General features: G+C 38.6%; 1 protein-coding gene across 1 annotated transcript in view; it reads left to right on the top strand.

The window, feature by feature from the left end:
- Window positions 1-394: 394 nt before the first annotated feature.
- The window catches only part of HPRT1 (hypoxanthine phosphoribosyltransferase 1), a 30351-nt gene continuing 15873 nt past the window's right edge, over window positions 395-14872 (top strand). Inside the window, exons 1-3 of the mRNA XM_015105023.3 lie at window positions 395-457; window positions 9071-9177; window positions 10686-10869. Of these exons, the coding sequence (XP_014960509.1) occupies window positions 431-457; window positions 9071-9177; window positions 10686-10869 (318 nt within the window). The 5' untranslated portion in view covers window positions 395-430. The remainder of the gene's footprint in view (window positions 458-9070; window positions 9178-10685; window positions 10870-14872) is intronic.

Below are 14872 nucleotides of genomic sequence, written 5' to 3'. Positions count from 1 at the left end.
GAAGGAGGCGCTGGTGACAGAAACCTGAAAAGTCGGCGCCTGATTTAGGGCCACTGGGAGGAAAGGAGGGTGGCGGCAGGTCTGGGAATTTGGGGGCCGCCTGGACAGAGACTGAGGGGAAGCAAAAGAGAGGTTGCGGACGACAGAAAATTCCCACGGCCACCACCGGAGCGTGGAGACCCGCAGGCGCCCCCGGCGGCGCGCGGGGAGCACGCGGGCAGCGCGCGGGCGGCCCGGGGCGCGCGCGGGCTGCCCGGGGCTGGGCGGGGCGGGGCGGGGCCTGTTGCTCCGGAGCTTTGAGCGACGGTGGAGAGCGCTCCTGCAGACCTCTTGGCTTTCCCGCGCGGCACCGCCCACCGCGTGCCTCCGCCTCCTGGGCAGCTTCCTCCTCCCCAGACTGCCTTCACCGCGCGCACCAGCTGGCTCCGTTATGGCGGCCCGCAGCCCCAGCGTGGTGGTGAGCACCTTGGCCCGCGAGGCCCGTGGCGGCGGCCGCCGGCCCCCCGAGCCGCGGGGCCGCAGTGCGGGCTTGGGTTCGGCTGGCCCGGGGTCGCGGGGAGGGGGGCGGCCGCATCTTCCTGGGTTCGGCCGCTTGTCACGCCGGGGCGTTGGGGTGACGGAACGGCGAGGTCGGGGTGGCCGCCTCCGGAGAGCCCCGGGAAAGAGGGTTGCGTGTGGGAGGAGAGGGTGGAAATGGCGTTTTGGTTGACATGTGCCGCTGGCGAGTGTGCTATGGGGAGGGGCCGTGGGCCAGTTCGGGAATGATCAGGCGCGGTGAGGGTGGGGGCTTTCTTAGGAGAGGCTCTTCTCTGTAGGTTTGGCGTGTGGGAGTGAGGTCCTCAGGGCAGCTCCGGAGAGGGCCCCGGGGCATGGAAACGACCACATGGGAGGCATGCGGGGACTGGTATTTTCACTTAGTTCTGCAAACACTGTGATGAATATTTGTGGGAATGCGCATTGCTTCATTGCATCCTCGCGGCAGCCTTGGCAGCGGTAACCATGCCTACACGCGTAGAAAATAGTTAACTGATATTAGGTAATTTTCTCACAGCCCAGAGGTAAGCCAGGCCTCGTAATCAGATATGCTTGAATCCCAGTCCGTTGGTCTTTGATGTCTCAGGGGACAAAAAAATGCGACTCTGGTCCTTAGCATCAAGGACATTGGTACCATAATCCGTCTCTGGTATCCTGTCTCCAACCTCATTGGTTCTTGTTTCTCCAAGAAGCCAAGCTGCTCCCTCCCCTTGCTCTCCCCTTCTGATCTTGCTAAAAGAGCCAACCCTCTCTCAATAGTTAAATGCCTTAGCCTGCATTATTACTATTATTATTATTTTAACAGTTACCTTATTACCTGTTGATTGTCTCTCCCACAAGGGCAGGAATCACAGTGCCTTGCACGTAAGAAATTCTCAATGATTTTCTGTTAGAGGAGTAAATTAAATAAACCATTGAGCCCTAAAAAAGAAAGGATTCTATTTCATATTAGGCCTTGTGACTTAAAGAGCAGTGCTCTTAATGGAGTCTGCCCTGGGATCCTATTTATCATTGTCATTACCTGCCTATCCCTATTTAGTCCTCAAAACAACCCTGTAACAGAAGTATGGTTATCATTTTACAGTATGATTTACATTTTACATATGGAATCCTTGAATCCTTTTAGGCTCTAAATCTTTGAACTTATTGAAAGGAGCTCAGACTCAAACCTAGGTCTCTATCAAGCGCCCATGTGCTTAAACATGATGCTAATAGTAGGTACTCAGCTATTTTTATTCAGTTGCTGAAGAGGATGATTGGTTTTAAGTTTTGGGGTTCAATGCTTGCCCCAGCATACAGTGAATTATTTTTGCTATAACTGGCTGTTAGTTTTGTTTGAACATCAAGATATTCGTTGTGTTTTTGGTTTGCAAATTCCTGTTCCCTTTTTTATTTCCTTCCCAGAAATTGTCTCCATGTTAGCAATAACAAACACTTAAATAGTGCTTGCTATGTGCTGGTTACTAAGCCCTTTATACATATTAATTGGTTTGATGTTTATTTTAAAAATTTACTTGGCTCAGAGAGGTTAAGTAACTTTCCCAAGATGACCCATCAGTACTAGAATTTGAATCTAAGCTATCTGGCCCCAGAGTCTGCTCTTAACCTCTCCACTTTTAAGTTCAAAGTGACAGTAGTAGGTGTTTATTTAGTACATACTATGTCTTAGGCATTGAGGTAAATATTTTACAACATTATCTAATATAAATGCCCTAAGAATACATAATAGATATTCCGAGGGAGGTTGAGGGAGGTAGATAAATACTAGTATGACCTTGGAGGCATAGATGGATAAAATAACTTACCCAATATCAATCAGATGAAATTGACCCCCAGATCTGCCTGATAAGACCCATGCTACTTCTAACTGTGTCTCTAAACTACCAGGGTAAACTTGGACACACTTGAACAAAGAACAAGCTTCTGAATTTTTGCAGGTTATTATGAAGCATCAGAAATATATTATGTGGATAAAATATCTTCTACATTTCAGGATGGCCCACTTCAGTAAAATCCCATGGACAGAGGAGCCTGGTGGGCTGCAGTCTATGGGGTCCCTGAGAGTCGGACACGACTGAGTGACTTCACTGTCACTTTTCACTTTCATGCATTGGAGAAGGAAATGGCAACCCACTCCAGTGTTCTTGCCTGGAGAATCCCAGGGACGGGGGAGCCTGGTAGGCTGCCATCTATGGGGTCACACAGAGTTGGACACGACTGAAGCGACTTAACAGCAGCAGTGCTAGAAATGTAATCCCTATTAACTGGGCTTAAATCTTACCCTGCTAGATTTTCACAGAATTGATAAAATAGTGCTTTTGGGGGGTCCACAACACTATCATTTTATCAACAGGGTTGAGGCTGACAGTGTCGACCAAAATTATCCTTGGTGACCGCTGAGAAATGGAGTAGTTGAATTTGGCAGTTTCATTCTACAAATTGATTAATCAATGCGACATGCATCCTATAGAGTCATCTTAACTTTTTCCGTCCATTTTTTATATCTAGGTGTCACAGAAAGTCCGTAGGCAAGAGGTGGGAAAAAGACAAAAGGACCAACCAGATCAACAGGGAAGAAGGGTCTTGGAGTTCTTTTCGCTTTCTGTAGTGCACTGGGCAATAGTTAGACCATGTCATTTTTACCCCCACTGTGAAGAGATGCTAAAGATGCAGATGTGCTGGTGTCCTCTTCCTCTGTAATTGTATCTTATATGCATCAGTAAGATTTATATGCTGTCAAATTGTCAGACACCATCGTTAATATCGAGACTGTTATTTTTCTACCAGTGGCTGCCAAATGTCTGATATTTAGAAAAATTTGCTACAAATAAGAATTCAGGCAAACATTTTAAATTGCTGTGAACTACTATCTTCAGCACTGTGCTTCTGATAATTGATAGGCATATATTTTGACCAGAGTTAACATGCCTATTATTCTACTATGCACACTGGAAAGGAAAGATGATAATGTTGGCTAAACGCATGTCCTTGTCCATTTGGATAGTAGTTATGGGCCCGCTTACATAGAAGCAGGTAATAATTTATCCCTGAGTTGAATAGAATGCTGATTTTAATTCTTGTAAGCCTTAGATTCTTGTAATGCTTTTAATTCTTTACCTATTAGAAGGGAGGGCAAGCAAGTGATATATGTAATTTATTTGTAAGGCTGATATAAAATTGGAAAATGAGCGTAAACTATTTTCACATTTAGGAATAAATGCATCAATAGTTCATAATTTTGGTCTTAAGATACCCTGAGTTATCACAAATTATCCCAAGGGTATGGCATATCTGCTTTGGTGTTTTTTGAGAGTTTTGAAGTGTCTGAATATCAAAGGTAAATATATGCCACCTGGTCATTTCTGCTCATTCTGGAAGCTTGGAATTATTGTTGGTGTGTGTGTGCTAAGTTGCTTCAGTCGTGTCCAGCTCTTTGTGACCCTGTGGACTGTAGCCCGCCAGGCTCCTCTGTCCATGGGATTCTCCAGGCAAAAGTACTGCAATGGGTAGCCATTTCCTCTTTCAGGGGATCTTCCTGACTCAGAGACTGAACTCTTATCTCTTATGTCTTCTGCCTTGGCAGGCAGATTCTTTACCACTATTGCCACCTGGGAAGCCTGTATTGTTGGTTACTAAGAATAAAATAAAATGTATTTTATCTATTACTGTACACCTTTAAATTCACATTTTAAAACTCACTTCCTCACTTCCATTTAGTCTTGTTTAGACCCATAAACGTTGTCATTTTTGGATCACAAAAAGACATCCAGCTCACAGATGATGAATTGATGTTGCATGTGTTATCTTAGTTCTAGTTAATTTCCTTGCTTACTGTAATTTTAGATAATATATCTTTGTAATTAGACATCTTATGTACAAACAAGAATATTTTTCATGTATGAAAACCATTATTATAGATGTGACACATATAATTATTAAGAATTTGTGGCTCCAGTTTTACTGGAAAATAAGATAATTTATGATAGTAAAAGATTGACTTTGGTCCTAAACAAAAGATATATAGTAATGTTACATTTTTCAGTAATCTTTCATATTAATAAAAGTGCCTTGTAGATTTTACCATTAACAAGTTTATTATAGATAAGTTAGAATTTGAAAGCTACCTTCTAAAGCTCTGAGGAGATGCAGTCAGTTTCCAAACTGAGTAAATGGTAAGTGTCTCAGAGCTATTAATAACCTGTCTTTTGGCCATTTCTGGCTGAATCATAGTAGGAAAGGTGTATCTGCAGAGAAACTACATTTTCATTTGTTTACCATTTCCAGCCCCTCCAGAGTTCTCCCCTAAATATTTTGGGGTTGGGCCCTTCCCAAAGCCATCCAGAAGCTTCTTTGTGAGCTTGAGCCATTTTAAGTTCACATGTTGAAGCTTTAGCCCCCCCCCCCCAACCCCCGCCCCCAAGCAGTGGTATTTGGAGATGGGGCCTTGGGAAGGTAATTAGGATTAGATAAGGTCGTGAGGGTGGGGCCTTGGTCTTTGAAGAAAGACACCAGAGTTTCCAGCCCTGCACCACCCCCAACACGCACATAGTCAGGAGAAGATAGCTGCCTACAAGCCAGAAGAGGCCTCATAATGGAGCCTACTTTGCTGATACCTTGATCTTGGACTTCACAGCCTCCAGAACAGTGAGAAATAAGTTAATGTTACTGTTGTTTAAGCCACCCAGTCTATGATTTTTTGTTAGAGCAGACTAATACAGTTCTTTTAGGAAGTGTTGGTAGTAACCACTGTCAGACACACAACACCAAGCTACAAATAATAACACGTAATTTATACTGATATACAAAGTTGGGCATTTCTGTCACCTAGTTGATTTAGAAGGCTGTGCTAATTCAGTGCCAGAGACATGCCAGTCTAATTTACTCAATTTGCAATTTAGGCAACAGAATATAATACTTTATCATATACTTTAAGCTTAATATTTCTTTAGGAAGTAGTCATTGGTGCTAGGTGACCTTGGGTTCCGTTTATCTTTAGTGTGTATAAGCACTTTTGACAATCACATTTGTGGGCTTGTGGAATTAGATATGGTACAGATTATAAGCTTTAATGGGCTGTATAGTTAGTCGTATATATATATATGTCTTTTCCATTAGATTATAAACTCTTCGAAGTCTCTCAATTTATAATCATCTTTGTATCCTTACAAAATCTATGGCATAGTGCTTTAATCAAGGTGGATGCTGAATGCATTTTTATTTAATTAAATATATTATGATCCCTTCCTATGAAAGTACCCACTGGATTGTTACCTAATCCATATTAGATGGGGTTAATTCATATCAGATATGAATCAATTAACATTGAGATTCCCAGGTGGCTCAGTGGTTAAAAAAAAAAAAAATCCACCTGCCAATGTAGGAAATGCAGGAAACACTAGTTCTATCCCTGGGTTGGGAAGATCTCCTGGAGGAGGAAATGGCAACCCCATATATTTATAGTGAATTATAACAAAGTTGTGAATTTGTATCTAAAGTACCTCAAGTGATGCAGATTTTATGAATTTTGTTTTTGCCTTTTGGAAAGAGTTATATTGATGTATTTTTTTTAATGTTTCAAATAGCAAACCAACCCTTTTACGCTGAATGTGATATGTAAATAGAATAGTACTGATTGAAAATAAAACCTTTGAATTGGAAAAAATTTGTTGAAAATTTTCATTTTTTGGCCATGCCACGCAGCTGGAGGGATCTTAGTTCCTTGACCAGGGATCGAATCCAGGCACTCAGCAGTGAAAGCATGGAGTCCTAACCACTGGACTGCCAGGGAATTCCCTGAGGTGGAAATGAATTCGGCATGTTGACAGAGAGAATTCCTGTTTGGGGGTATATCCCTGCTGATCTGTCTGTGTTAGACTGCATGTCTGGGATGGACTCTGGGCAGAATTCTCATTGGCTTTGATGGAGACAAACAAAATTCTTGGAAGTTCTTAGGATGCATGCAAAACCCATAGCCACATAGTGAGCCATTTTCACAGAAGCAGTAGTCTTCTGTGAAAGTGTTGCGTGTTTCAGAGTACTGGGTAGGTCCTGGTTTATGCTTGTGACCCAGCAGTGAGTAACTGGGAGGAAGGGAAGCCATTTTGGTACTCTGGATCTTGATTTTAAAGCACTCTGAAATGGTACATTTTCATTCTTATCAGATCTAGTCTGACAAGCCTGACATGAATGTTTATCCTCTCATAGGATCTAGCAAGGTCTACCTCTCCTTTTCCCAAAACTTTCATTAGATTTCAGTTCATAAAATTTAGAAAAGCAATACCTTGCTTGTTATGAAGCATTATAAAAATAATACTTAAAATACTCCTGTAGGTGTCACAGATGTCCCATTCCCATTCTGTTAGTAGTAATGTCTTCTGAAATAAGCCTGATGTGAATGCTGAGTAGACACATTAGTACTTCACCCTAGAGGATCTGGCATAATCTTTCTCCCATACCCAAAATAGGATTTCCCCCCCTGTGTATGAAAGTAATACATGTTTGTTTTTAAAACAAACCAATATTGACTTCAGACTGTGTGCCCAGCGAGTGCTTGTGCTCTGCCTGCTGCTGGACCTTGCCCGTGGACATGTCCCAACCCACCTGCCCAAATGACCAGCAGCCTCCTGGCCACAGCGCCAGACGGAAGGGGCATGCAGCTACTACCAGTCTGACAGCACTTGAAACTCCACCAAAGTCTGGAAAACTCAGCTCTGGGGACTGAAGGAAAGACATGAACTTCAGATTTCTTAAAATATAATTAGCAATTCTGTGGATAATAGATGCATCTTAAATATATATTTTTTAATTTATTGAAAACCAAGCTACTTGTCCTTAAGCACCTAACACAGTGCTGACTGGAGCAGGAGATGCTCAATAGATAATAACTGACTTGGCAAGATTGAATTATGGTTTGACCAATATTTCTTGCCAACTGCCAAAGTTCATGTCATCAGATTCTGGAATGTGATTTGGAAGATATTCCATCTTGAATAAAATGTGAAACAAAATATTATAATTCTGGCTGGTGTCTTTGGAATAAACTGTATTAGCACCACTCTAACCAATTGAGCTAACTGGCCAGGTGCTGAAGAAGTTTTAAATATAATGCCAAATAGAAATTATAAAGAAACTATAATTTTTTTTTAAAGTGAAATTGACAATAAAAAAACCCAATCAAGATTAATGTGCAGAAAGTGGCAGGTCCTAGTTCTTACAGTTGACCATTGTTTGGTATATTCTTGCATACCAACCTTTCTTTTTTTTCTTGTCTTCCTTTTATTTCTATTATAATTTTTTATTTATAGATTTGGTTTTAACATATCTTAGAAAATTTCCCTATGCTTTTCATATTATATATGAAAAGACATACTACCACAACTCATTAATGAGGACTTAAATTTGTAAAAAGCAATATATACTCATCGAAGACAATTTGAAATATATAGCTAAATAAAATCACTATCATTCCACTCCCCAAGATAAAGGTTTTTGTGATTTTATTATAGTTTTTCTGAGTGTATGCATGCTAAATCAATTCAGTTGTGTCTGACTCTGTGTGACCCTATGGACTATAGCCCACCAGGCTTCTATGTCCTTGGGATTCTCCAGGCAAGAATACTGGAATGGATTGCCATTTCCTCTTCTAGAGGATCTTCCTGACCCAGGGATTGAACCGGTGTCTCTTACATCTCCTGCATTGACAGACAGGTTCTTTACCACTAGCACCACCTGGGAAGTCCTCTGTGTGTATAGGTTCATATATAAAATTTAGAAAGCTATAGTCATAGTATATTTTACCACCATAGGAACTACGTCCTCAGTGTTATTAATATTTTATTTTCCAGGACCTGGACATACCAAGATGACCAATATGTGGTCCTACTCAAACAATCTTAGAGTGTCTAGTATGAAGGCTCCTCATGAGTTGATTATAACAATCTCAGACTTACACAAGCATGGGTTTTTAAGGAATCACTTAGCTTCTTTGGTGGGTTTTTTTTTTCCCTACTGTGAGATGAGACTATTTTGATTTGAGTTAGGGAACATCAGTTTTTCTTGTTCACTGTGATATTTTAACTTGTTGGACTATAGTGTATTAACATTTTTTGCTAAATTTTCAAACATGCAAAAGTGGAGAGCATATTAAAAGTATAATTGATCTCCATATACTTATCACCTCTGTTTATAATATTATCAAGATTTTGCCATATTTGTCTTAGCTATTTAGTTTTTCTTCTCTGCTGAACTAAAGAAATTTTCATGTCACTCGACTTCTGTAATCTTAACTGTTCATCTCTGAAACATGTGGTTGATTTCTTCTATAACTACAATTCATTATACCTATGAAGTTACAGAAAGTTCTTGGCCACAGTCCATAGGGTCACAGAGTTGGAAAAAACTGAAGCGACTTAACACACACAAGATATCTCATAATATCTAAATTTCTGTGATAGGCTAAGGTTTTCAAACATCTAAATCCAATCAAGTGTTTGTATCCTGAAATGCTCTCATTAACACAGCTGTATTTCTTTTTCAGATTAGCGATGATGAACCAGGTTATGACCTAGATTTATTTTGTATACCCAATCATTATGCTGAGGATTTGGAGAAGGTGTTCATTCCTCATGGACTAATTATGGACAGGTTAGTATGATCTCAAGTTGGAATTTTGTCTTTTCTTATATTAATTTCTAGTGTCAGCAGCTGTTTTAAGTAGTTGATATTTGAACATAAACTAGGCCAGCTTTTCACATAATTGATGCTTTCTATTTTAGAAGCCCTCTTGACAAAAAAGGGAGGGGAGGAGAACTTACCAATAACCCGGTATAAGTCATGGTATACCGGGAATCTGTATGGAGAAGAATAAAGTAAATATTGAAGGGAAACTGGAAGAATGAACTTTAGTCACAAAGTCTTTGATTTCTCAACCCTGAACAGGGTAATGGAGTGGGGCTCAATCATGGGAAGGCAAGGTCATATTTTGATTATTATGCACACTAGCTTGAAACTTCTGTTAAATGAATTTCAGTGAAAAACTTCACTTTATTTAAATGCTTGTCTTGTGTCTCTGGCTGTTCTTTTTTATTCTAAGATTATAATATTAGTATAACTATATTCTAAAATATTCTGACTCTAGACGCTTAAACATGAAGAGTAAAGGTCTCAGTCTCCTGTACATATTTCTTCCCTACTCACTGCCTATGTATGTATACCACATATTTTAACACATGAGTATTGCTGTTGTATAGATCTACAATTTATTGGACATTTTTTCAGATTAGTACATCTGGTGCTGTCTCAACCTTTAAAATATATTTAAAGGTTGCATGGCATTCCACTTTCTGGCTGTACCATAATTGATATAACTAGTTCCTTATTGATGGATGCATGATGTCTCCATTATTTTGCTTTTACAGATCATACTGGAAGGGAACATCCTTTTACAGATATTTGGGCAATTAACTTTATCCATGGGGAAATTTTGGGCCAAGGGGAAGGTGTTTATTGAATGTTTTGATACTGTCAAAGTATCCTCCAGAAAGTTATATTAGTTTATACTCCCAATGGTATATGAGAGTGCTGTTTTCCTCACCATCTCTTCTAATATTGTATTATCAGAATTTGCCAGTTTGATAGGTGAAAATTGTATCTTATTTTAATTTGCTTTAAAATTTTTCTCATGATAGATGTTATAGTACACATGGATTTTGAAGGTTTTTAAAATTTTTACCTTTGCTTTATGAGCACAGATAGACTTCATGGGGGCAGAGAAAGTGTTTTGTGGAAGCTTAATCCTTTTTTCTACATTTGTAATGTGTTGATTTTATTTATTTATTCATATTTTTTTGAACTTTTTTTTCTTTTTCTTTTTTTTAAATTGCTTTACAATATTGTGTTGATTTCTGCCATACGTCAACATGAATCAGCCATAGGTTTACTGACTTGAACCTCCTTTTTTTTTTTTTAATGTTTGTCCATTCCCTTCGGCTTGCAGGATCTAAGTTCCCTTACCAGGGATCAAATCCAGACCCTCATCAGTGAAAACATGGAGTCCTAACCACTGGACTGCCGGGGAATTCCCATAAAGTTTAAATTTTGTTTTAAATAATATAATTTAATTTCTATTAAATAATTGATTTTAATTTCTGTAGGACCGAACGACTGGCTCGAGATGTGATGAAGGAGATGGGTGGCCATCACATTGTGGCCCTCTGTGTGCTCAAGGGGGGCTATAAGTTCTTTGCCGACCTGTTGGATTACATCAAAGCACTGAACAGAAATAGTGACAGATCCATTCCTATGACTGTAGATTTTATCAGACTGAAGAGCTACTGTGTAAGTGTATTTCATACATGTTTAAAATAAACATGGCATTTTTATGATATGCATCCTATATGTATCAGCTTTAACTGATTGTGCATAAATTCCTTTTGTTTACAAATCTTATACAAGAATCAAAATTGATCTATATTAATTAACAAAACTACATGGATTCTAAAATTCAGATTAACATGAATTTATTGTGAAGCATTATATTTTGCTGAAATAAAAAAACCAAAAGAACCCATGGCTGCTGTAGGTTTTCCTATATGTTTTGAAGCTCTTCAAACTATACTTAAATGTTCATTTTACATGGTACCAAGATTTTCTAATATATTCCCTAGTACTTTATATCCAAGTGAATATTGTCTTTTTCAAACTAGTTGCCTTATACAGTCGCCAGTATTTATTTTAGTTTTTTTCAAACTTTTAACTTTATATTTTGTATTAGGATATAGCCCATTAACAATGTTGTGGTAGTTTCAGCTGAACAGTGAAGGGACTCAGCCATACATATACATGTATCCATTCTCCCCCAAAGCCTATATTTATTTTAAAGTTTTTTTGATTTAGTTTCGGTTTTCTGGATTTTTAAAACCCCCTTGAGGAATTGCTCTTGGGACTTAGGGGATCTTCTATTTACTGGTGGCAGATATCCTCTCTGGCGCTAGATTGACTTGCAAGGGAGTCCTAGGCATTTGGAGTTAGTTGTAAGTAGTAAGGAGGGTTAGCAGTTGTCCCTTAGAAAGCGTGTTGGAGTGCGGGCATTAGCACATTGAAGAAACCACCTTTGAGTCACAGTCACTCTATCTGTGTCACACAGGTCTCAAATGCTTCAGAATATTAGTATTGACGCTTGTGGGGTGAACCAAAATCCATGTCATCTTTTCACGTGAATTTCATCATCCATATGTTTGATTTTTATTATTTCATACTGTTGTCTTTTTTCTGGTTGCATGTTGGCATTGTAAGTTCTGAGAGTTACTATTTTCCTTAAATAATAGATTTTTTCCCTAGCTTCTTCAAGGATTAGAATGAATGTCTGATCTTTTTCTGTTTCATAAATCAGTATTGTAGGGCATCTTTGTAGAAACTTGCGTTATGTTTACACTTCCATTTGGAAATAAGGACCACTTATGTACATTTAACTTTCAGCCTCCTTTCTTTTCGTTAATCATCTATTTGACCCAAGTCTTTGACCTTTCCCCCATTTTTATCAGTCCTGCTGGTGATTGGACAACTATTTAAGTATCATCATAGACAGTTTCCCTATCCTGTTAAAAATCTTTGTGCCTATATATCATGACATTACTTTGTAATTATAAACTCCTTTTAACTTGTCAAAATCTTGCTTGAATTAAAGACTTGCTTAAATGCAAAATTTGGATTTTTACTTAACAGAAGTTGTTTTGCTGATTTACACTGCGACTTAATTCTAGTCAGTATAACTGACTTTAATATGCTATTGCTTAGAGGCTCACAGTCCAGGGCATGATTTCTGTTTTTGATCTTCTTAAGAATCCTCCTGCCCACACACATACACATAAAAATCAGTTTTGTTGCTTTATGACTTCTACTTCATTACTCTGGAGACTTGTGCAGAATGTTCTTTCTTTGAAAAGAAAGCTCATTAAAAAATGAAGGGAGTTTAATATTTTCTTTTTAAGTATATTTATAGTCATAGAGCAATTTGAAGCAGTAGGAACATTGACATTTTAATTCTGTTTTTTTGGCTACGCCACACAGCATGCAGGATTTTAGTTCCTTGATCAGAGACTGAACTTGTGCCCCCGCAGTGGAAGTGTGGAGTCCCGACCACTGGACCACCAAGGAATTGCTAGTTTTTCCTGTTAGTTTTAGATCTTAGAAGATTGTTAAGCTGAACTCCTCAACTGATACAAAGTGTTGAGATCTTGAACATAATTAAAGCAAACATTTAGGTAAATTTTCCCATAGAGAAAAAAATTATCTGTTCTATTTTATTTTTTTGTGTAGATTTACTACTAAACAATAGAAATTAGGAAAACCATATATACTTTGTTGATTTGAAGTAACATTTCTACCCTCTTTAATAATTCATCAACTTGTTGTGGAAGATATTTACATGTGCATATTATAAAACAATTTGATATAATCATAAAATAGGCATTTAAAATTGTTTGTAGCATCGGTAACAATAACATTAGTGTGATCTTCACCATATAAGCCTCTGTACTTATCCTAAAGAAATGCTCCATGAACTATTAAATTTTCCTGGATATATGAACAGCCATAACAGTGTTAACACACCTTATCTAGTTTTTCTTCGGAATGAAAAGTAAATTTTTCTGATTTAAAAAAACCTGTAAAAAGAACATACAACCATAAAAAATTATAAAGGAATTAAATTCCAGTACCTCTTTTAATTTTAATATTTCAAAGAATTTTTTGTGTATACACACACATATTATAGTTTACATACTTTTAGACTAGCTGTTCAGATTTTTATTTGCTTACTGCCTAGTTGAGAAATTGCCTAGGGATTCCAAATACCATGTTTAAATCTAAGATAGCCTCGATTTAAGATTTACCACTACTTTTTGTACTGCTAAGAAAGAAGACACTGCCAGTTATAGCTGTAAGTTGCTGGCAACTGTCATATGTCAATTTCAGGAGGTATTAAGATGTGTATATATATATATATATATCCTTCAAAAATAAAATGTTATATATTCAGTGACCTTTTCCATCACTAAAGATCTGTGATATTTTATTTAAAAAGCAGTAAGTGTGCAAATGTATTTTCTCTATTGTGAGTTCAATTTTATAGTAATTTTTTTTTACTAAAATAGTTTAATTTTGAAAAATGAGACAGCCACTATGGAGAACAGTATGGAGATTTCTTTAAAAACGAGTACTAAAACTACCATATGACCCAGCAATCCCACTACTGAGCGTATACCTTGTTGTTGTTTAGTTGCTAAGTCATGTCCAGCTCTTTTGCAACCTCATGATCTGTAGCCCACCAGGCTCCTATGTCCATGAGATTTTCCAGGCATGAATACTGGACTGGGTTGCTGTTTCATTTTCCAGGAGCATATACTCTGAGAAAACCACAATTTTAAAAGACACATGTACCCCAGTGTTCATTACAGCACCGTCTACAGTAGCTAGGACGTGAAAGCAACCTAGATATCCAGCGACAAGATGAATGGATAAAGAAGTTGTGGTACATGTATACAGTGTGGTACATGTATACAATTAGTCAGCCATAAAGTCAGTCCTAGTGAAGTGGATAAATCTAGACCTTGTTATACAGCATGAAGTAGGTCAGAAAGAGAAAAACAAGTATCATGTATTAACATACACACGGAATATAGAAAAATGGTGTATGATGCTGGGAGCTCAAATCAGGTGTCTGTGACAACGCAGAGGAGTGGATGGGGTGGGAGGTGGGAGGGAGGTTTAAGAGGGAGGGGACACATATATACCTGTGGCTGATTCATGTTGATGTACAGCAGAAACACACACAACATTGAAAAGCAATTACCTTCTGCTAAGCTGCTAAGTCGCTTCAGTCGTGTCCGACTCTGTGCGACCCCATGGACTGCAGCACACCAGGCTCCTCCATCCATGGGATTTCCCAGGCAAGAGTGCTGGAGTGGGGTGCCATTGCCTTCTCCGAATTACCTTCTAATTAAAAATAAGTTTTTTTAAAAAAAGAGGAAAGCCTCAGGAGGGAAAGTTGTCAGATGAGTAAATTTTTTGTGGGCTGTAATCAAAGGAAAAATTAGCCTGATTTATGATGTATTCAGACTAAATGGCTTACCTTAAAATGAAATTGTTCTTAGGATTTTAAATCTTGTAGAAAATTTTTTGAGTTAGGAATTATCTCAATGTACATTTGGGAGGGCTTCGCTGATGGCTCAGTGGTAAAGAATCCACCTGCCGACACAGGAGATACGGGTTTGATGCCTGGACCAGGAAGATCCCCTGGAGAAGGAATCGGCAACCTACCCCAGTGTTCTTGCCTGAGAAA

Source organism: Ovis aries, chromosome X (genome assembly GCF_016772045.2).
Source record: "Ovis aries strain OAR_USU_Benz2616 breed Rambouillet chromosome X, ARS-UI_Ramb_v3.0, whole genome shotgun sequence".
Classification (NCBI taxonomy): Eukaryota; Metazoa; Chordata; class Mammalia; order Artiodactyla; family Bovidae; genus Ovis; species Ovis aries.
The sequence above is the reverse complement of the archived record's forward strand: the minus strand, read 5'-3'. Positions and strand labels throughout refer to the sequence as shown.